The 21,870-nt window shown below is 45.4% G+C and overlaps 1 protein-coding gene across 1 annotated transcript in view; it reads left to right on the top strand.

The window, feature by feature from the left end:
- LOC137536809 (uncharacterized) overlaps nucleotides 1-21,870 on the top strand; it is a 245,257-nt gene that overhangs the window by 507 nt on the left and 222,880 nt on the right. Inside the window, 5 exon segments of the mRNA XM_068259008.1 lie at nucleotides 6,201-6,316; nucleotides 11,880-12,005; nucleotides 12,136-12,193; nucleotides 14,138-14,235; nucleotides 20,123-20,324. Coding sequence (XP_068115109.1) covers nucleotides 6,212-6,316; nucleotides 11,880-12,005; nucleotides 12,136-12,193; nucleotides 14,138-14,235; nucleotides 20,123-20,324 — 589 coding nt within the window. The 5' untranslated portion in view covers nucleotides 6,201-6,211.

Here is a 21,870-nt window from a genome sequence, read left to right on the forward strand (position 1 = left end):
CCAGCCCCCTGTAGTTGTTCTAGTCCCTCAATGTCAGTTCGCACTGTTTCTTTCTGCCACCATGCCTGTCTGAAAGCTGTCTGACTGGGCCAGTCGTAGGCTACCACGCATGCGCGACCCTAGCCGAGCACCTCCTCGATTGCTTTCTGGTTATTGGTTGCATTTGACGCCTGCAATTTTTATGATCTGTGCAAGCACAGATCACTCCTGGCCCTGGGAGTGCGATTGAGGTAGTACATGGCCTGGGGCTGTGCATGCAGCTTTGGATGGTCAGCTTGCTTGTCCATGAAGTGTTGTTGCGTTCTTCAGGAGGGTCCTGGGCAATCACGGTGGTCAAGAGGAGAACACAGGAAGCCTCTGGAGGAGGGAAACTGCCTAATTATGTTTGGGAATTTACGGGGGCACTATGTCTATATTTTCAGAAAGTTATGTTTGGGGATGTAAGGGGGCATTTTGCTTAATTATGTTTTGGGATTTTAGGGGGGTTTCTGCAGAGCATATTTTTCACCGTACACAGGAGGAGACATGGGGCACACAGAAGGACACATGGCATACACAGGAGCACACATTGGTAGACATGGGGCACACAGGAGGGCACACAGAAGGACACATGGCATACACAGGAGCACACATTGGTAGACATGGGGCACACAGGAGGAAACATGGGGCACAAAGGAGCACAACATTTGGGGATAACCTACAAGACGCTCCTTAAATATGGAAACACCCGGTTTAGTAATTTTTTTTTTTCCCTGTTTTTTCCCTCTAAACCTAGTGTCTTATACGGCGAAACATGTGGTAATTAAGATGTTGTGAAAATTGTTTCATAACGCTGTTTGTATAATAACTAGGGCCTTATTTTATATTACAGTAGAGGGTGCTTTGTGAGAAGTTTTGCTGAGGAGCACATTGTCTTTGACTTTGCAGTACAGCATGCTGCCAGCAAGAGACCCATACCGAGCCTTAAAGGACAACTGACCTGAGAGAGGGATATGGAGGCTGCCATATTGATTTCTGTTTAAACTATGCCAGTTGCTTGGCATCTTGCTGAACTTTCATGCAATAGTAGTGTCTGAGTTACACACCTGAAACGAGCATGCAGTCAAACTTCAGTCAGAAAAATATGCTCTGCATGCTTGTTCAGGGTCTATGCCTAGAAGTATTCAAGGCAGAGGATCAGCAGGACAGCCATGTGTATTGTTTAAAAGGAAATAAATATGGCAACCTCCTTTAAAAGTCTGTGACAAACGACTCTCACTTTTAGGCCACACCCCAAACCCAAAAGCTGGTATATTATTTCCCCCCCAAAAGGTGGCAACCCCATATTTAGAGCAGAGATCGGGGTGGACATACTCTGTTACAAAAGATGTCATAGTACACCTGCCACCATCCTAATCATTCCCCTTTGTAGTAATTGCCATACAAGATACTTTTATTTAAAGGAAAACTGTTATAAGAGGGATATGGAGGCTGCCATGTTTATTTCCCTATAAGCAATACCAGTTACCTGGCTATCCTACTGATCCTCTGTCTCTAATACTTTTAGCAATAGTGTGTTCAAGTGCTCATCCGCCCTGTGCTCCCCAGCCCCAGCATATTGGAGGCGTACGAGAAGTATCGACGTGGGAGACTTAGGCGCAGGATACAGCCGGAATATGGCTGGTCCTGCTGCTGCACAAGTCCCGGCTGTGTTATATACTATTCCCTCTCCAGGCCGCCATGGATGGTGGGGAATGAAATAATTCGGCTTCCAGCTATAGCTGGAAGCCGAATTATTGTGTTTTAAAAGTAACTTCAGCTCAGTCTTCTGGCTGCGCTAAAGTTACTCACTGCTGCGCCCAAATCTCCTGCGCTGGATTCACTGTGTTCGTATTGGAGAGTATATATGCCATGAAAGCAGTGCTTCCGTTAGTTCTCCACAACAGGATTACTGAACAGGTTTACTGTATAGAAGGCTCTCCCACCTAAAAGGGTCAGGAAGCACAAAAACATTTAAAAAGACCTCTCCAACACCTTCCTTCAGTGCTAGAACACAGAAATGGTTGCTCCTGTAATCTCCTAATAGGTACTCTGTGTTCTAGGGGAAGCTGTGCAGTGGATCCTGGGGGGATTTTTTTCCTCTAGTTTTTATCCAAGTTTTGGAAAATATACCTCAAAATTCCTACATAAGAGGAATAATTTCAAAACAATCTGGAATTTTCCCAAAAGCCCCCCCCCCACAGTATTCAGAAGATCAGGGCCACACCAGTCACTGATCAGACAGAAATGGAGAATACTGTGCTGTCTTTGTTTCAGGAGGGAATGGTTACATTTCTTCCAGAGAGAGAAAAGAAGAGGGGTTATTATGTTACTCATTTTCTTTTCCCAAAGCCAAATTGAACTTTCCTTTGGATTATAAATCTAAAAGAGTTGAACAAGTTCCTGAAATACAAATGATTCAAGATGGAGACCATTCATTTGACCACTCATTCTGGGGAAAGACTTTTTTTCCTGGCGACCTTGGATCTGTTGCATATTAATACAGTATATTCACATATACCTTCGTTCTCGCAAATTTCTCAGACCAGCTGTGTGGATAAAGGATACATTTATTCACCTCCAGTTCACTGCCCTTCCTTTCGGTCTTGCAGCAGCTCCGAGAGTTTTCACAAAGGTAATGGTGAAAATGGTGGCTCATCTCAGACTCAAGAAAATTGCAGTGGTTTCATATTTGGACAACGTTCTTCTGATGGGCAAGACCAGGGTAAAATTGCCGCCCGATTTTGTTCACAAAGTAGTGTCAAAAATTTTATGTAGAACAGCGAAATTTGCTGCCTTCACTTCGTGACTCCCCTTCTAATGCAGGGGAAGAAAAAATAAGCAAATTAGATGTTAGAAGATACATTTTAGAATATTTGGATCGGACTAAAGATTGGAGACTTGACAATAATCTTTTACTCCAGTTTCAAGGATCACAAAAGGGTCTCAAAGCTCCTAAAACTACACAGAGTGGATGGTTGAAGCAAGCCTTCTATTTAGCATATGAAAAGGCAGATCTGTCTCCACCTGAAAGTTTTTGGTTACATTCTACTAGAGCTATTTCTTCCTTCTGAGCAGAGAGAGCATTTGCTTAAGTTTCATAACTTTGCAGTGCAGCCACTTGGTCTTCATACTCTACGTTTATCAAGTATTATCTGCTGGACACCTGGTCAAAGCAAGATTTAGCCTTTGGACAGAAAGTGTTGTCCACTGTGGTCTTTCCGTGAGTAGAAGTAATGTGTAAAATCTCCAGTAATCCTGTTGTGGAGAACTAATGGAAGTTCAACCAGTAAATGGATTTCCATGTAGTTCTCCACAACAGTTTTAAAGAGAACCCGAGGTGGGTTTGAAGAATGTTATCTGCATACAGAGGCTGGATCTGCCTATACAACCCAGCCTCTGTTGCTATCCCAAACCCCCCTAAGGTCCCCCTGCACTCTGCAATCCCTCATAATTCATAGCCACGCTGCTGACAAACAGCTTGTCAGAGCTGGCTGTGTTTATCTCTATAGTGTCAGTCTGCTGCTCTCCCCGCCTCCTGCAGAACTCTGGTCCCCGCCTGCATCCCTTCCCTCCCTGCTGATTGGAGGGAAGGGATGGGGGCAGGGACTGGAGCTATGCAGGAGGCGGGGGAGCAGCTGAGACTGACACTACTGATGTAAACACAGCCTCACAGCACGGCTGTGATTTATGGGGGATTGCAGAGTGCAGGGGGACCTTAGGGGGGTTTGGGATAGCAACAGAGGCTGGGCTGTATAGGCAGATCCAGCCTCTGTATGCAGATAACATTCTTTAAACACACCTCGGGTTATCTTTAAAATTACCAGCCCTGTATGTGGTAGCTATAGTATTATTATATGAAGGTGTTGGTGAGGTCCTTTTCAATGTTTTTGTGCTTCCTGTCCCTTCAGGTAGGAGGAGCTTCTCACTGATAATCCTGTTCGGTAATCCTGTTGTGGAGAACTACATGGAAATTCAGTTACAAGTAAAAGTAATTGACCTCTCACCTCAACAACTGGCTTTCAGTGCTGTTTGGCCACAGGCCTTTTTCACTTGAAAATGGCCTGTGGCCGAAACGTTGTGTGTTTTCTGCTACTATGGTGCTAATAAAGCTACAGCTATAATTGCAAAATCCAGGTAGAGACCCAGCTATCCTTTCTTTGCATTTGACTGTTTCACACCCTTGCTGGATCCGGGTGTTTGCTGGTTGACTCCCTGGTGCCCATTTATACACAGATGAGCCTGGGGAGTACTGCTTTTGTGTACAGGTGTGGCATAGCTTAGTGTCCCTTTTTGCTGGTTTGAAAAGTTGGGAGGTATACCCCCAGTGATGGCATTTCTTGCTCATTATAGCCGTGCCCTCAGCATTGCCATTTTCCTCCAGTATGTAATATCCCTCACCCCAGTAATGCCATTTCTTTCACAGTATAACCACGCCACCCTGTGTACTCCAGCATATCCTTTATCCTCCAGTATGTAATGTCCTTACACTCAGTAATACCATTTCTTTCACAATATAGCAATGTCCGCTATGTGTCTCCCAGAATTGCCATTATCCTGTATGTAATTTCCCCCACCCAGTAATACCATTTCTTTCACAGTATAGCCATGTCCACACTCTGCCCCCTCCCAGCATTGCCATTATCTTCCAGTATGTTATGTCTCTCCACTGCAGTAATGTAATTTCCCCCCCTGTATAGCCATGTCCAAGCTGCAGAGCAGTAAAAGGAAGGTTTACATTTGTTTATAACTACCTGTCACCATGTGCTCCTGTCCTCATTAGCCTCAGCCTCTCCTCATATATCTACCACCACCAGCACTGCTGTAACATCACATGAATGCTAAGAGTGGGAGGTGAATGTTAGGAGAGAAGGCCAGCTGGAGAGGAGGCAGACGGGAGGACAGGAGTGCAGCATGCTGTCAGTGTAGTGCACAGGTAGCTATAAACAAATAGTAAAAATATAGGGTACAGGATATCAACCCACATGGGCTCGTCTCACCCAAAAAGATAGCAATGTCAAAAAGATAAGGTATGGCGAGCACTGAGCTGGTGTAGAAATATGAAATTTATTGTAGCATTAAATATATCAAAGGCCAGCGAACATACAAGAGACAGACTACTACATATACCCTCCCATAAAACCAACGCTGGGACAAGCTAACTGCTGGGACAAACGCATGGAACCGGAGTGCACTCCTTTTTAAGTCCAAAGAACATGCATGCAATACAAAAATTCTTAAGGCCCAGAGTAGAAGAATGTCCAAATCAACCCCAGCAGGGTCTTCTAGATAGTGGCACATCAAACCGTGTGTATAAGGGTTCCGGGTAGAGCGGTGTGGCGCGTTTCGTTACGGCCCACGTGACTTCTTCAGATGTCTGAAGAAGTCACGTGGGCCGTGACAAAACGCGTCACGTGACACGCCGCTCTACCCGGAAGCGGGTCCCGGATCCGTCACCCGTGCCTCCACATGTCTTCCTTCCCCTGTACCTACCGCCAGTGCGACCAGTATGGCGCATGATCCCTCGATGATGGCTGCGATGGTGCTGTGAGACGCCGAGACGCTCGTAAAGCCTGTTCAACAGCCGCTCCATACAGTGGAAGGTCACGTGAGTGCAAGCCTGGCCTGGTTTCATAAGGGGTTGAGGTTAGACACATATTCAGTGTCTGTAATGAGAAACGTACACAATTTATTGTAGAGGCGTGTATTATTCCCTTATACACACGGGTTGATGTGCCACTATCTGGGAGACCCTGCTGGAGTTGATTTGGACATTCTTCTACTCTGGGTTTGAAGAAATTTTGTATTGCATGCATGTTTTTTGGACTTAAAAGAAGTGCACTCCAGTTCCATACAGTTGTCCCAGCAGTTAGCTTGTCCCAGCATTGGTTTTATGGGAGGGTATATGTGGTAGTCTGTCTCTTGTATGTTTGCTGGCATTTGATATATTTAATGCTACAATAAATGTCATATTTTTACACCAGCTCAGTGCTCCCCATACCTTATCTGTTTGACATAGCTATAAACAAATGTTTTATGGTTTCCTCCAATACTCCGTATGGCTCTACCACCCACAAGTGACCACAATGGGGAGTTCTGGGGGGGAGTCCTATACCAGTAGTTTCAACACTGATAACTGTGCAACTTAAATTATCCTCCCTGTATTACCTTTCAAATGGCAGGAGCATCCACTATGGATCACAGGACCACACCACTGAGTATGGACGAGGACCAGAGACACATGACCGAGAGGATATTCGACTTCACCCTGGAGATAATCTGTCTGCTGACTGGAGAGGTGAGGAGGATTCTGGGAGGTCACGTGGCATAATTTTGTAACTCTGTTAACCCCTTCAGGACCTGGACAGTATTTAATGCTGACCTTATATAAACATTAGTTTCTAAAACATAGTAGATTTTTACTGCAGCAGTCTTGTACGCTCTGACAGTTGACTCCTTCTGGAACGGATGAGGAGCGATGCTGATTGGGTGCTGATTACTGTGTGTCATAAATGGAGTGAGGGGAGGGGCATAGTTAAAGAGGAACTGTAGTAGCTCTTTTTTTTTACAATAATAATTTATAAATGATTTAGTTAGTGTTTGCCCATTGTACAATCTTTAGGAAGTGTTTCTGATGCTGAAATGAGGATATTTAACATAAAAGTGGGTATCCTGCATAATTGACTTCATTCTACTATGTGTCTAACTAGGCCATATAGTAGTAGAAACTCCTAATCTTATGGATTTGTAGCACACAACAGCGAGGCACCCCAAGATGTGTGTGTGTGTGGGGGGGGGGGGTGGAGCTTTTTTTACTGAACTAACTGCCACACGCTGTCACTCTAACAAGTCAGGCCACCAGGTAACATGCTGCTGGCTTACAATGTCTGGGATTTATAGGCTGTGGGTGGGGCCATATCTCAGGTGACCACAAGCATCCAATGACTGGTGTCCGTGTGAGGGAATATGTCTCTTCCTACATAGGATTCCATTGCTTTACTCAGCACCGGCTGCTGATTGGCTGCTTTGGGGCCAGGTACACTTGGGATTGTCTGCCAAATTCATCACCACAGACATCTCAGGTGTTCAGTTCTATATTTCTGAACTCAAATCTGCAGTGTTTGGGATCAACTCAACTGCTTCCAGGTGGTAGTGATTGAAATCTAAGCCCTGTTTGTGGCTGCTTATTCCTGCCAGGGCATAGATTTCAATCATCCCCACAGGGCCGTCTGCTCGCTCTCGCGGTTCCATTGCACCTGCTCGCTCTGCTGTCCTGCTGACAGCAGGGCTTCCTTATATCGGGCAGAAGACAATTTCAATGGCTCCTGACCCCGTGATTGCTGTGAGCCAATCACAGCAACCACATTTCTTAAAAGGGCTCTAGTCTTAAAGGGGCTGTAGCCTTCTGGTCCCAAAGTGGTTAATAACACATAAACCTGACTGTATATACCAACCACAGAGGAGTACAAGGAAAGAGAGCTGGCACTCGATGATGGCTAACTGCAAGGTGATCCGGAAAGGCTCAGCAGTAATGTGCTCTCAGCTGTAGTAATTCGTATGCAGTAGAAAGAAATCAGCGCTGGGCACCAAAACTAATGCTTGCTAGTTTATTCCAGGATCATACAGACATTCAAAGCATGGGGGTAACAAAGGCCTAACAGCCGTTTCGCGGGATAAAAAGTTGCCCGCTTCCTCAGAGACCAAAAGAACAGTGCAGATTGTCCCCTTAAATACACAAAAAGGTACGTATTCACTCACCAAACCGCAGTACACCGTCAGTCCGGGCGCCCAGCGCGCGGGTACATGGCCACGCCCCTTCCGGGAGCTTCACAGGGCTCACTGAGCCAATCAGAGGCCAGGGCTTTCGCCCAATCATCCTGCGCAATCTGGGTCACATGGGTCCATCTGCGGATGGGAGGTGATGTAACAGGAGGCGGAGACGGTCGCCTGGATACTCCTCTGTGTTGATAAACACAGAAATCCTCAAGTGTCCAGCGTACAGCATCGGGGGTTTGCCGAGCTGTCATCTCCAATCCTATTTAAAACAGGGGACTCTCTGCAAAAGAAAGAAACAGAAAACACGTATAAACATTCATAAATATTAAAAGCAATGTCAAAATCAATGACAAGTATAACATTGAGATTAAATCGTTACTTATAAAGTAGAATTTTAAAACCAGCTTAAAGGGGCACTCCTCGTCAATACAGTTACAGACATCACATGAAGCTGTGGTTAATACTTCTCCAGAAAACAGTATAATTCGTTTCTTTCATTCAGGCCCAATCTGCCACAGGCTTTTGATCTAGAGATCAATTTGGCTTCCTCCTGCCTTAGCAACTTCTCACGATCTCCACCCCTATGTGGCAATTCCACTACCTTTAGACCCAGGAACCTCAAACGACCACTTACACCCCCATGATCCTCCCACATGTGGGCAATCAGTCGTGCGGCCCCCTTTTTAGTTTTTAACGAATTTACATGTTCCTGGAATCTAGTACAAAGTTGTCTCGTTGTCATCCCCACATAAAAACGATTGCAAGGGCAGAGGATGGCATATACCACAAAGATTGACCGGCAATGGATAAAATCCTTGATTTTGAATCTTTCACCTCCCAGGACTACCTCTTTGCCTGGTATAAAATTGGTGCAGTGGTTACAATTCCCACACTTAAAATTGCCTGTAGGTCGAGATCCTGTGAGCCAATCAACCTGCCTCTGCTCCCGCAATTCACTACTAATTAGCAGATCGCCAATTGTCCGAGCCCTACGAAATGTTACCAGGGGTTTTTCCTGGATCAATGGGCTCAAATCTGGGGTTCCTTTTAAGTCCCCCCAGTTTTTGTGGATTGATGTGACGATCTGCTTTGCCATGGGGGAGAAATCGAATACAAACGGGATTTTGGTATTATGTTCTCCTGATCCCTCTCTGTGGTCTACCCTCCTCTCTCTCCTACCCCCTCTCTCTATCAACTCATCCCTGCTACGCATTTTTGCTTTCTTAAAGGCTTGTACAATTAGATGCAGGGGATAGCCTCTCATCAAGAAACGAACTCCTAATTCAAAGCTTTGGCTTAAGAAATCATCCTCCTTGCTGTTATTCCGTTTTAACCGTACAAACTGACTGTATGGGATGGAGTCTACAACATGTCTCGGGTGGAAGCTTGAATATAACAGCAAACTATTCGTAGCTGTTGGCTTGCGGTACCCCTTGGTCAGGAGTTTGCCTTTTTCCGCAAAAATCGTTAAATCCAAGAATTCCAGACTCTTTCCACCCCATACACCAGTAAATCTCATATGGAAATTGTTACAATTGATCCATTCAATGAACCTCTCAAAGAGTTCTCTAGTACCCTTCCAAATTAACAAGACATCGTCCATGTATCTTAGCCAGGTACCCATAGCGTGGCGATACGGATTATTGGGACTATAAATTTGGTGCTTCTCCCACATCGCCAGAAAGATATTAGCGAACGTGGGGGCTACCGATGTCCCCATTGCCACGCCAGAGGCCTGTCTATACCACCTGTCGAGGAAGAGAAAAGCATTATGAGACAGAATGAAAAAGAGGCAGTCCTCCACATAGGTAGACCAACATACATCCTTGCCCTCATCAATCAAAAAGTTGCAAATAGTCTGAACCCACAGTTTCTGTGGGAACTTTCCAAACTCACCTCTCCCCAGCAATATCAGGAAATTACGCAATATCAGGAAATTACGCAGAAAATTGATAACCGAATTGCATCTATACAAAACAGCATCAAGGAACGAAAACTTAGAAAGTTCAGAAGGGACCAAGAGGACTTTGCGAAAGGCCATATCTTCGATTGGGGTCAATCGAATACGAGAAGTCGGTCCAGAGGCAGGAAACGTGGCAGACAGAATATATCTTTCTGGCGATGTGGGAGAAGCACCAAATTTATAGTCCCAATAATCCGTATCGCCACGCTATGGGTACCTGGCTAAGATACATGGACGATGTCTTGTTAATTTGGAAGGGTACTAGAGAACTCTTTGAGAGGTTCATTGAATGGATCAATTGTAACAATTTCCATATGAGATTTACTGGTGTATGGGGTGGAAAGAGTCTGGAATTCTTGGATTTAACGATCTTTGCGGAAAAAGGCAAACTCCTGACCAAGGGGTACCGCAAGCCAACAGCTACGAATAGTTTGCTGTTATATTCAAGCTTCCACCCGAGACATGTTGTAGACTCCATCCCATACAGTCAGTTTGTACGGTTAAAACGGAATAACAGCAAGGAGGATGATTTCTTAAGCCAAAGCTTTGAATTAGGAGTTCGTTTCTTGATGAGAGGCTATCCCCTGCATCTAATTGTACAAGCCTTTAAGAAAGCAAAAATGCGTAGCAGGGATGAGTTGATAGAGAGAGGGGGTAGGAGAGAGAGGAGGGTAGACCACAGAGAGGGATCAGGAGAACATAATACCAAAATCCCGTTTGTATTCGATTTCTCCCCCATGGCAAAGCAGATCGTCACATCAATCCACAAAAACTGGGGGGACTTAAAAGGAACCCCAGATTTGAGCCCATTGATCCAGGAAAAACCCCTGGTAACATTTCGTAGGGCTCGGACAATTGGCGATCTGCTAATTAGTAGTGAATTGCGGGAGCAGAGGCAGGTTGATTGGCTCACAGGATCTCGACCTACAGGCAATTTTAAGTGTGGGAATTGTAACCACTGCACCAATTTTATACCAGGCAAAGAGGTAGTCCTGGGAGGTGAAAGATTCAAAATCAAGGATTTTATCCATTGCCGGTCAATCTTTGTGGTATATGCCATCCTCTGCCCTTGCAATCGTTTTTATGTGGGGATGACAACGAGACAACTTTGTACTAGATTCCAGGAACATGTAAATTCGTTAAAAACTAAAAAGGGGGCCGCACGACTGATTGCCCACATGTGGGAGGATCATGGGGGTGTAAGTGGTCGTTTGAGGTTCCTGGGTCTAAAGGTAGTGGAATTGCCACATAGGGGTGGAGATCGTGAGAAGTTGCTAAGGCAGGAGGAAGCCAAATTGATCTCTAGATCAAAAGCCTGTGGCAGATTGGGCCTGAATGAAAGAAACGAATTATACTGTTTTCTGGAGAAGTATTAACCACAGCTTCATGTGATGTCTGTAACTGTATTGACGAGGAGTGCCCCTTTAAGCTGGTTTTAAAATTCTACTTTATAAGTAACGATTTGATCTCAATGTTATACTTGTCATTGATTTTGACATTGCTTTTAATATTTATGAATGTTTATACGTGTTTTCTGTTTCTTTCTTTTGCAGAGAGTCCCCTGTTTTAAATAGGATTGGAGATGACAGCTCGGCAAACCCCCGATGCTGTACGCTGGACACTTGAGGATTTCTGTGTTTATCAACACAGAGGAGTATCCAGGCGACCGTCTCCGCCTCCTGTTACATCACCTCCCATCCGCAGATGGACCCATGTGACCCAGATTGCGCAGGATGATTGGGCGAAAGCCCTGGCCTCTGATTGGCTCAGTTAGCCCTGTGAAGCTCCCGGAAGGGGCGTGGCCATGTACCCGCGCGCTGGGCGCCCGGACTGACGGTGTACTGCGGTTTGGTGAGTGAATACGTACCTTTTTGTGTATTTAAGGGGACAATCTGCACTGTTCTTTTGGTCTCTGAGGAAGCGGGCAACTTTTTATCCCGCGAAACGGCTGTTAGGCCTTTGTTACCCCCATGCTTTGAATGTCTGTATGATCCTGGAATAAACTAGCAAGCATTAGTTTTGGTGCCCAGCGCTGTTTTCTTTCTACTGCATAAACCTGACTGTAGGGGAGAGGAAGCTTCTGGGATGGTCATATCTCATTAATTTTTGTCTTTCCATACAGCATTCTCCGCCAGTGAAGTCGGATGATCACGTGACCATCATGGTTCCCCCATCTCACTCTGTGATTTCTAACAAGCAGAAGATTCTGGAAATCATCAGGAAGATGATGGAGCTGCTGACAAGAGAGGTGAGCAGTGCTGGAAATTATGGAAGATTATCTAGCGACATCAAGGGATGTGTCTGGGTGGTGACTGTATCGTTGCATGTGTCCTGTTCCTATAAGGTATGAGGATGTGACTGTATGTTTCTCCATGCAGGAGTGGCAGTATATAGGAGATGCCATGGTGGAGAATAAGTTGCCCCTCACATCACCAGGTAAGAGAAGACTTTTTCATTTTTTTTGTAAAGGAGAGAGCAGTACAGAGGGTCTGCTTACAGTTGTGTTCAAAATTATTCAACCCCCACTGAAATTGAGTGTTTTGGCCAGTTTGACATTGATTTTGATCATTTCAGTCATCTTGTTTACAATTTAATCAAAGAGGCACTTGTAAGTCAGACAAATATAACCTAACATTTATAATGAAATAACCACAAATGTATTTTCTGTGCTCACACCATTATCAGTTTTATTCAACCCCCAAGTGACATTTATTCTTAGTACGTAGTACAGCATCCTTTTCCAGTTATAACCGCTTTTAAACGTGAAGCATAGCTTGACACAAGTGTCTTGCAGCGATCTACGGGTATCTTAGTCCATTCTTCATGGGCAAAAGCCTCCAGTTCAGTCACATTCTTAGGCTTGCGCACTGCAATTGCTTTCTTTAAGTCCCACCAGAGGTTCTCAATAGGATTTCAGTCCAGTGACTGCGATGGTCACTACAAAATATTCCAGCCTTTAATCTGCAATCATGCTCTAGTGGACTTAGAGGTATCCTTGGGATCATTGTCCTGTTGAAAGGTCCAACGTCTCCCAAGCCTCAGGTTTGTGATGGACTGCATCACATTTTCATCCAATATCTCCTGGTACTGAAGAGAATTCATGGTACCTTGCACACGCTGAAGCTTCCCTGCAATTGCAGAAGCAAAACAGCCCCAAAGCATGATTGACCCCCCCCCCCCCCGGCATGCTTCAGAGTAGGCAAGGTGTTCTTTTCTTCATAGGCCTTGTTCTTACTCCTCCAAACATAGCGTTGATCCATGCGCCCAAACAGTTCTAATTTTGTTTCATCAGTCCACAGAACACTACCACAAAAGTTTTGGGATGACCTATGAAGAAAAGAACACCTTGCCTACTGTGAAGCATGGTGGGGGGTCAATGATGCTTTGGGGCTGTTTTGCTTTTGCAGGTACAGGGAAGCTTCAGCGTGTGCAAGGTACCATGAATTCTCTTCAGTACCAGGAGATATTGGATGAAAATGTGATGCAGTCTGTCACAAACCTGAGGCTTGGGAGACGTTGGACCTTTCAACAGGACAATGATCCCAAGCATACCTCCAAGTCCACTAGAGCATGGTTGCGGATTAAAGGCTGGAACGTTTTGGAGTGGCCATCGCAGTCACCAGACAGAAATCTGATTGAGAACCTCTGGTGGGACTTAAAGAAAGCAATTGCAGCGCGCAAGCCTAAGAAAGTGACTGAACTGGAGGCTTTTGCCCATGAAGAATGGGCTAAGATACCCGTACAGCGCTGCAAGACACTTGTGTCAAGCTATGCTTCACGTTTAAAAGCTGTTATAACTGGAAAAGGATGTTGTACTAAGTACTAAGAATGAATGTCACTTGAGGGTTCAATAAAACTGATAATGATGTGAGCACAGAAAAGACCTTTGTGGTTATTTAATTATAAATGTTATGTTATATTTGTCTGACTTCCAAGTGCCTCTTTGATTAAATTGTAAACAAGATGACTGAAATGATCAAACTGGCCAAACCACTCAATTTCAGTGGGGGTTGAATAATTTTGAACACAACTGTAGATACCCCATCGTCTTAAAGGAGAACTAATGTGATATGGAGGCTGCCATATTTATTTCCTTTTAAACAATACCAGTTGCCTGGCAGCCCCACTGACCTATTTGGATGCAGTAATGTCTCAATCACACCAGAAACAAGCATGTAGTTAATATTATCAGATCTGACAATAATGTCAGAATCACCTGATCTGCTGCATGCTTGTTCAGGGTCTATGGCTAAAAGTATTAGAGGCAGAGGATTAGCAGGACAGCCAAATAAATTTGTCAACCTCCATATCCCTCTCGCTTCAATTGTCCTTTAAACCCATAGATAAAATGTATTCACTCAGTGTGTGTGTTTCCTACAGATGGATCCAGGAACAGAAACCCACCAGAGAGATGTACAGGTCCTCTTTACTCCTGGGACTGTCCACAGGAAGATCACACCATCCCCCACCATTATCAGGTAGGTGAAGCTGAGGGCCATCAGATACCCCAAACTGTGTGACATTGGGGTTGGTACCATAACCGCAAGTAATAGTGCTGTGTGCAGGTAGCCCAGGAAATATTACCGTTACTACTGCCAGCAGTGTACCACATGTTATACAGTTAGCGCCACCTGCAGTACGTACGTAATGTAAGTGTTGCTATGATAATACACATTGTGCTACTTGCATAATATGCGTTACCATAGTAATGCTCATGTTAATCATGTACTGCTGAGCCCTGTTATTGTGTCACGTGTGGTATACTGTTGGCAGTAGAAGCGGTAATATTACTGTTCGCTGCCTGCGCATGGCAATATTACCCGTGGTTAGTGCATCAACTCTTACTAAAGTGGCACTGCGTTCAAAAGAAAAAATAGGTGTGTGCTCAAACCTGTCTTATATACTGGCTGCCAAATGTCTGTTGGCTAATTAAACTGGCACAGCGAATGCATATTGCATCTGCTTGCTAGAAAGGGTGGGGTCTAATTAACTCCCTGCTATGCCCTGCAGGAGTTGGCCCATGTAAAATCCTTTGCATATCAACAGGGATGCCACATGTAGGCCTCCTATACCCCCAAGAAATGGGGGCAGCTCTGACAGCTCCTCGAGCACTGCCACAACTCAGGTAGGCAGCATCTTCACCTTGGAAGTTCCTCTCTCCCCCATCACCTGCAGTAATCCCCTCTCTCCCCTCAGCACCCTTAGTAATCCCCTCTCTCCCCCAGCACCCTCAGTAATCCCATCTCTCCCCTCAGCACCCTTAGTAATCCCCTCTCTCCCCCAACACCCTCAGTAATCCCCTCTCTCCCCTCAGCACCCTTAGTAATCCCCTCTCTCCCCCAACACCCTCAGTATTCCCCTCTCTCCCCTTAGCTCCCTTAGTAATCCCCTCTCTCCCCTTAGCTCCCTTAGTAATCCCCTCTCTCCCCTCAGCACCCTTAGTAATCCCCTCTCTCCCCCAACACCCTCAGTAATCCCCTCTCTCCCCTCAGCACCCTTAGTAATCCCCTCTCTCCCCCAACACCCTCAGTATTCCCCTCTCTCCCCTTAGCTCCCTTAGTAATCCCCTCTCTCCCCTTAGCTCCCTTAGTAATCCCCTCTCTCCCCTCAGCACCCTTAGTAATCCCCTCTCTCCCCTCAGCACCCTTAGTAATCCCCTCTCTCCCCCCTTAGCACCCTTAGTAATCCCCTCTCTCCCCCAGCACCCTCAGTAATCCCATCTCTCCCCTCAGCACCCTTAGTAATCCCCTCTCTCCCCCAACACCCTCAGTAATCCCCTCTCTCCCCTCAGCACCCTTAGTAATCCCCTCTCTCCCCCAACACCCTCAGTATTCCCCTCTCTCCCCTTAGCTCCCTTAGTAATCCCCTCTCTCCCCTCAGCACCCTTAGTAATCCCCTCTCTCCCCTCAGCACCCTTAGTAATCCCCTCTCTCCCCCCTTAGCACCCTTAGTAATCCCCTCTCTCCCCTCAGCTCCCTTAGTAATCCCATCTCTTCCCTCAGCACCCTTAGTAATCCCCTCTCTCCCCTCAGCTCCCTTAGTAATCCCCTCTCTCCCCCAACACCCTCAGTATTCCCCTCTCTCCCCCAACACCCTCCGTAATCCCCTCTCTCCTCAGCACCTTTAGTAAGCCACCTCTTACCCCATGCTTCTATTTAGTGAATATGAACCTGTTCTCATTTTTCACGTGTTCCTCTGCGTCACTTAATGACCCGCCCTGAGTGTCATAATTTGGAAGGGTGGTGGGTCACCAAGGCCTAATTTTGCTCAGAGCACTGTGAAAGCTGAGGCCGGCCCTACAGAGACCTAAACGTTACCCTTGAAGCTGCCTTGAACCAGGATTATCGTTAAGTGGAAATCTCAGCTGATTAACATTCCTTTTGCTACATTCATCACCTTCTGCAGAAATTCCATCATAAATTTAACCTAATTTTTTATTAGGGGCATAAACATTTGCCAGTGTAAAAAGTGAGCCGTTTACCCTCCCAGCACAATGAGTTTTCTTGCCTCTGTGTCCCTCATCACTCTGTCTATCTTGACTGAGAGGTTTGAGCTAAAGACTAAAGCTACACATATGAGCTTTCTATTGTTGATTTGCATTAACAAGCCAGTTACTGTGTAAAGAATCTGGGAATCCTCCCAGCCTTAAAGTGCATCTCTTGGACAAAACCTTCTATATGCCTATGCTACTTCTTGTAAACGCCTCAATAATCCTCCCTCTCTTGCAGCCAGAATTGGGCCGTTTTCATAGATTCAGATTTTATAATATCCATTTTATTAATCCAAAAAAAAAACAGTCAATGGGACTTTGGACTGCCTGCATGCTTACTTATATTAACATGGTAAAAGTTAACTTTTAAACATACAACAATCATAGCATCCTTTCACCATTTATCTCCATAACATCCATGTCGGATGGACCTACTTATGCAGTGTAACCTTAGGGATTCTGTAACGCGATCACCCTCCTCACACACTTCTATCTGTAGTCCTAGAGCGGAATACTTCAAAAATTCCTAATTCCAGCTACACATTGCTAAAACAAAAAAAGAAACAGGGCATTAGAGCAAATTTGAACTTTAGAAAAATAGATATTTATCAAAAAAGGGCCCCCAACTTTTTATCTTTATATGTGAGATTTTATCCATGGGACCACCCTCAAGATCACCCCACCATGTTGTAGTAAGTGGAAATCGAACATATGCATTAGTTTGGGAGGCAAATTAAACAAACTCCTACAGATGATATGGAAACACCTAAACAGACAACTACAGTTACCACAGTATAAAATCATGGCCATATGATACCTAAACCCAGTTCGCATGGCTTTGATTCTCACAGGTAGAAATGGAGAGACGGCCACAAAGGTCCAGATGTGCTGGAGTTGCCCACTAATAAAAAATAATAATTTGTTCGTAGTAGGAAATAGAGTGATTTTGGAAAAATCGTATCCCTAAAAAATTCAGCCTCTCACTGCTGGGTGCAATTTTTGGTTTGTCAAACAAAAAAACTGAAAAAACAAAGAGCCGTTGTCGAAAAAGTGGATTGAAAGAATGTAGATTTTGAGAAGAGGCTGATATAGAGAAGGATGTGCCAATATCAGAGGACCAAAGGTAATGACTTGGGGTGGCTCAACACTACTTGGTGTGATCTGTTTAAGGAAAAAAGTAGACAGTGACAGAGGCACAGATGGGGGGGGGGGGGGGCATGAAGATAGCAAGAAAAAAGTTAGGTGATATGTCAACAGAGAGAGAGTGGTGGAGGGTAAGATGGTGGACAGTCCTGGAGGTGGAGAAAGAGGACAAGAGAAGGTGTGACTAGAGATTATTGGAGGTGCAGATGGAGAGGTGAAGATGGATGACAAGAGAAGGTTAGGTGACGTGTGAATAGAGAAAGTGTGGCGGAATAGATTTGAGATGGACCTGCCTGGTGATCTCCAAGAGAAGGTTAGTTGAGATGTGAATATAGAGAGATTGGTGGAGGCACAGATGGGTGATGGGCCTGGAGGTAGATATGGATAACAAGAGTTGGTTATGTGAGGTGTGAATAGAGAAAGAGTGGTTGAGCCACAGATGGTGGACTGGCTTGGAGGTGGAGATAGATGGTGAGAGAAGGTTGGTTGAGATGGGAATAGAGAGAGTGATGGATTCATAGATGGGAGATGGCCTGGAGGTGGAGAAAGATAACAAGAGAAGGTTGGGTTAGGTGAGGTGTGAATAGAGAGAGAGAGTGGTGGAGGCACACATGGAGGGACTGGCTTGGAGGTGGAGATAGATGGTGAGAGAAGGTTGGTTGAGGTGTGAATAGAGAGTGATATGGAAGCACAAGCGAAATATATCAGTAAAGAAATCTATATTAAAAATAATTAACAATGATGAAAACTAATATACAGACAAAATATGAATTTTTCAATGAAGCCTTCTGGGATGTCTGGGAATGTTGATATGAAGCTGAGTAAAAAAAAAACAATACAAAAAAAAAAACCTTGCATGCAACATTTTCTACCTCTAATACCCAGGACACTTGTACTGGGTGTTAGAGCATGCCCTTATATGTCATCTGGACAACTGTAATATACTACTTTGGCTATCATTCATAAAGCGTTCCCGCATGCGGAAGTGCTAAAAACAGCCGACTTTACCGACCACTGAGCAAAATGTGTATTCATAAAGGCTGTTTCCGCATGCGAAGCTGACTTTCCCGAGCAGAGCGATAAATTACTGCATTGTGCGGTGATTCTATGCGGAAATGTAACAAAATGTACATTCATAAAAATTAGCGCAAGTGGTATGCGGACAGGGATTACCGCTCCCCTGGATGTAGCGATAGGCATGTGGAGTACATGTAAGTGAATGGGACAGACCTCCCAAGCAGCAGCAGAGAGAACACCGCACAGAGGGACTCGGCCAGCTTCTCCTGTTTCTGCATGCCTACCGACAGCCTAACGCTAGCCTACAGTAGGATATTGCCACACTCCTATCGTAACTAGAAACATTTTTATGAATGACCACCCAGAAGGCCGAAATAACAACAGCAGTGTTTCCCCGCACGGATTTACTTTACCAACGGCACTTTTATGAATGATAGCCTTTGTTTTTCTACCAGCTAACAGACTGGCACCCTTCCAATCTGTTCTGAACTCAGCTGCTCAACTCATTCATCTTCTGCTCCTCTCTGTCAAGCTCTTCATTAACTGTCAACTAACCAGAGCATCCATTTCAAACTATTAACTCAAACTTACAAAGCTCTCCACAATTTCTCTCTCCTTTGTACATCTCCTCACTAGTTTCCAGATACCGACCCAACCACAATCTCCACTCTGCACACGGCCTTCTTCTGTCCGCCTCTAGAATCACTTCCTCGCATTCACGAATACAATATTTCTCATGAGCCTCACCCCTCCTCTGGCATCCCCTTCCAAAACGCATATATTTCATGCAACATTTTAAAGGATACCCAAACTGACATGTGACATGAGATCGACGTGTATGTACAGTGCCTAGCACACAAATAACTATGCTGTGTTCCTTTTTTTCTTTCTCTGCCTGAAATAGTTAAATATCAGGTATGTAAGTGGCTGACTCAGTCCTGACTCAGACAGGAAGTGACTACAGTGTGACCCTTACTGATAAGAAATTCCAACTATAAAACACTTTCCTAGTAGAAAATGGCTTCTGAGAGCAAGAAAGGGGTAAAAAAGGGGAATTTCTTATCAGTAAGGATCACACTGTAGTCACTTCCTGTCTGAGTCAGGACTGAGTCAGCCACTTACATACCTGATATTTACCTCTTTCAGGCAGAGAAAGAAGAAAAGAAACACCGCATAGTTATTTGTGTGCTAGGCACTGTACATACCCATGTCTATCTCATCATGTCACATGGCACTTCGGGTATCCTTTTAATCTTTAAAGTGTTCCTCCTGCCCCCTCCACGCCGATGGCTCCCTTGCCGGCATCCTCCACCTCCTGGATCCTTTGGTTGAAGCTCCTTATCTTCACCCAGTCGGCACACGCACAGTCTGCCTGCGCGCTCCGCCGTCTCGCTCCCATGGCTCCCTCAAAACTCACTTTTTCAAACAAGCATATGCTCTAACTTAGGCCACTCCCCTTCATTTTGCATATTGCCCCACCTCTTGTTTCCCCCATTCCTTTAGATTGTAAGCTTGCAAGGGCAGGGCTCTCTCATCCTTTGTCTTGAAATTTTCTATACATTTCATTCATTATGTTAAATTTGTCACTGTAATTACTGTCTACCTATTCTGTATGTTGTACAATTGTCTGTATTATGTGCACTTTTTAAATCAATAATGATAATAAAAATAATCTGTGTTCAAAATGTAAATTATCTCTCATTTTATGCACTTAGGGTGGAGAACTGACACATGTAATCACTGTAGTTAAAGAGGAAGAAGAAGAGACAGATGTGTGGAGTGATCAGCAGTCCGTGGAGGAGGGGGACATGATGGGGACAATTAAAGAGGAAGAAGGAGAGACGTATGTGAGGAGTGATCAGCAGTCTGAGGAGGAGGGTGACCTCATGAGAGCGTCTATGGAGGGAGACTTTACAGGTAAGAACACTGGTGAGTGATAAACATTAGCTATTCAAAAGACTTATTAAGCTGACTAACAAATAGTCCCTGCTGGGCACAATATGGATCACATGAAGCCAATAAGTGGGGGAGGGAATGTGAGAAGTAATAGGGGTGCAATGTGTGTAATGTACAGCGGGAGACATGGCAGCGCTTTCAAACAGATAGAGATGAGCTCCGCATTCCGCTGAATTTAATTTTCTGCGATTCCGGCTGGAATTTGGTGATTCCGCTCCATCACAGTGGATCAGAATTGCTATAGCGCTATGGTGGAATTTCCGCGGAATGTAAATTTTTTTTTTTGTAAGCCAATCACAAGGAAGCCCCTAGAAGAAGCCTAAAGTGACAACAACCGTATTTCTGCATGAAAGTAGGAATTATTTCAGCAGCAATTAGTCTTAACAAAAAACAATCAATCCTATGTTAGCAAACAGCTCCCTAGCTTTGTCACCTATCCCAACTATTTTGTATTGGTCCCATAGCCTATGCGACACCTCTGCGGTGCCAAAACGACCGCCATGGGACCACCCGCCAGGTCCCAAAACTTACGCGATAATTCCTGCGGCACCGCCATGGAACCACCGCCAGGTCCCAAAGCTTACGAGACACCTCCTGTGGCTCCAAAACCACCGCCAGGTCCCAAAGCTTACGAGACACCTGCAGCGCCAAAACCACCACCATGGGACCACCGCCAGGTCCCAAAGCTTACGAGACACCTGCTGCGCCAAAACCACTGCCATGGGACCATCGCCAGGTCCCAAAGCTTACGAGACACCTCCTGTGGCGCCAAAACCACCGCCATGGGACCACCGCCAGGTCCCAAAGCTTACGAGACACCTGCAGCGCCAAAACCACCACCATGGGACCACCGCTAGGTCCCAAAGCTTACGAGACACCTGCGGCGCCAAAACCACTGCTATGGGATCATCGCCAGGTCCCAAAGCTTACGAGACACCTCCTGTGGCGCCAAAACCACCGCCATGGGACCACCGCCAGGTCCCAACGCTTACGAGACACCTCCTGCGGCGCCAAAATGACCACCATGGGACCACCAATAGGTTCCATGGCTTAAGTGACACCTCCTGCGGTGCAAAAATGCCAGGGAGACACAGGGACTACACTGCTCAAGGGGACAGTGACCACACTGAGGTGACGGGGACACATAGTTGCCACAATGAAGGGGGAGCAGGAGGGCATATACTGGTCACACTGAAAGGATAAGCAGGGGGCACAGACACTGGTCACACTGACAGGGAGCATGGGGACAGATTAGAGGGTTAACGGCTACATGTTGGGTCTGGAGGAGTTATTGGCTGCACTTGGGGGCCAGCAGGGAATAATGGCTACAGTACTTTATGCAGTGCAGCCATTAACCCATCCTGGTCCCCAGATGCAGCCGTTAACTCCTTCTGGACCTAAAGTGCAGCCCTTAACTTGCTGTATAGACTTATACTTGAGTAATTTAAAAATTCCCGCTTAAGAGGGTCAAATATTGGGTTCGACTTATACGTGAGTTCGACTTTTA

Source organism: Hyperolius riggenbachi, chromosome 10 (assembly GCF_040937935.1).
Source record: "Hyperolius riggenbachi isolate aHypRig1 chromosome 10, aHypRig1.pri, whole genome shotgun sequence".
Taxonomy (NCBI): domain Eukaryota; kingdom Metazoa; phylum Chordata; class Amphibia; order Anura; family Hyperoliidae; genus Hyperolius; species Hyperolius riggenbachi.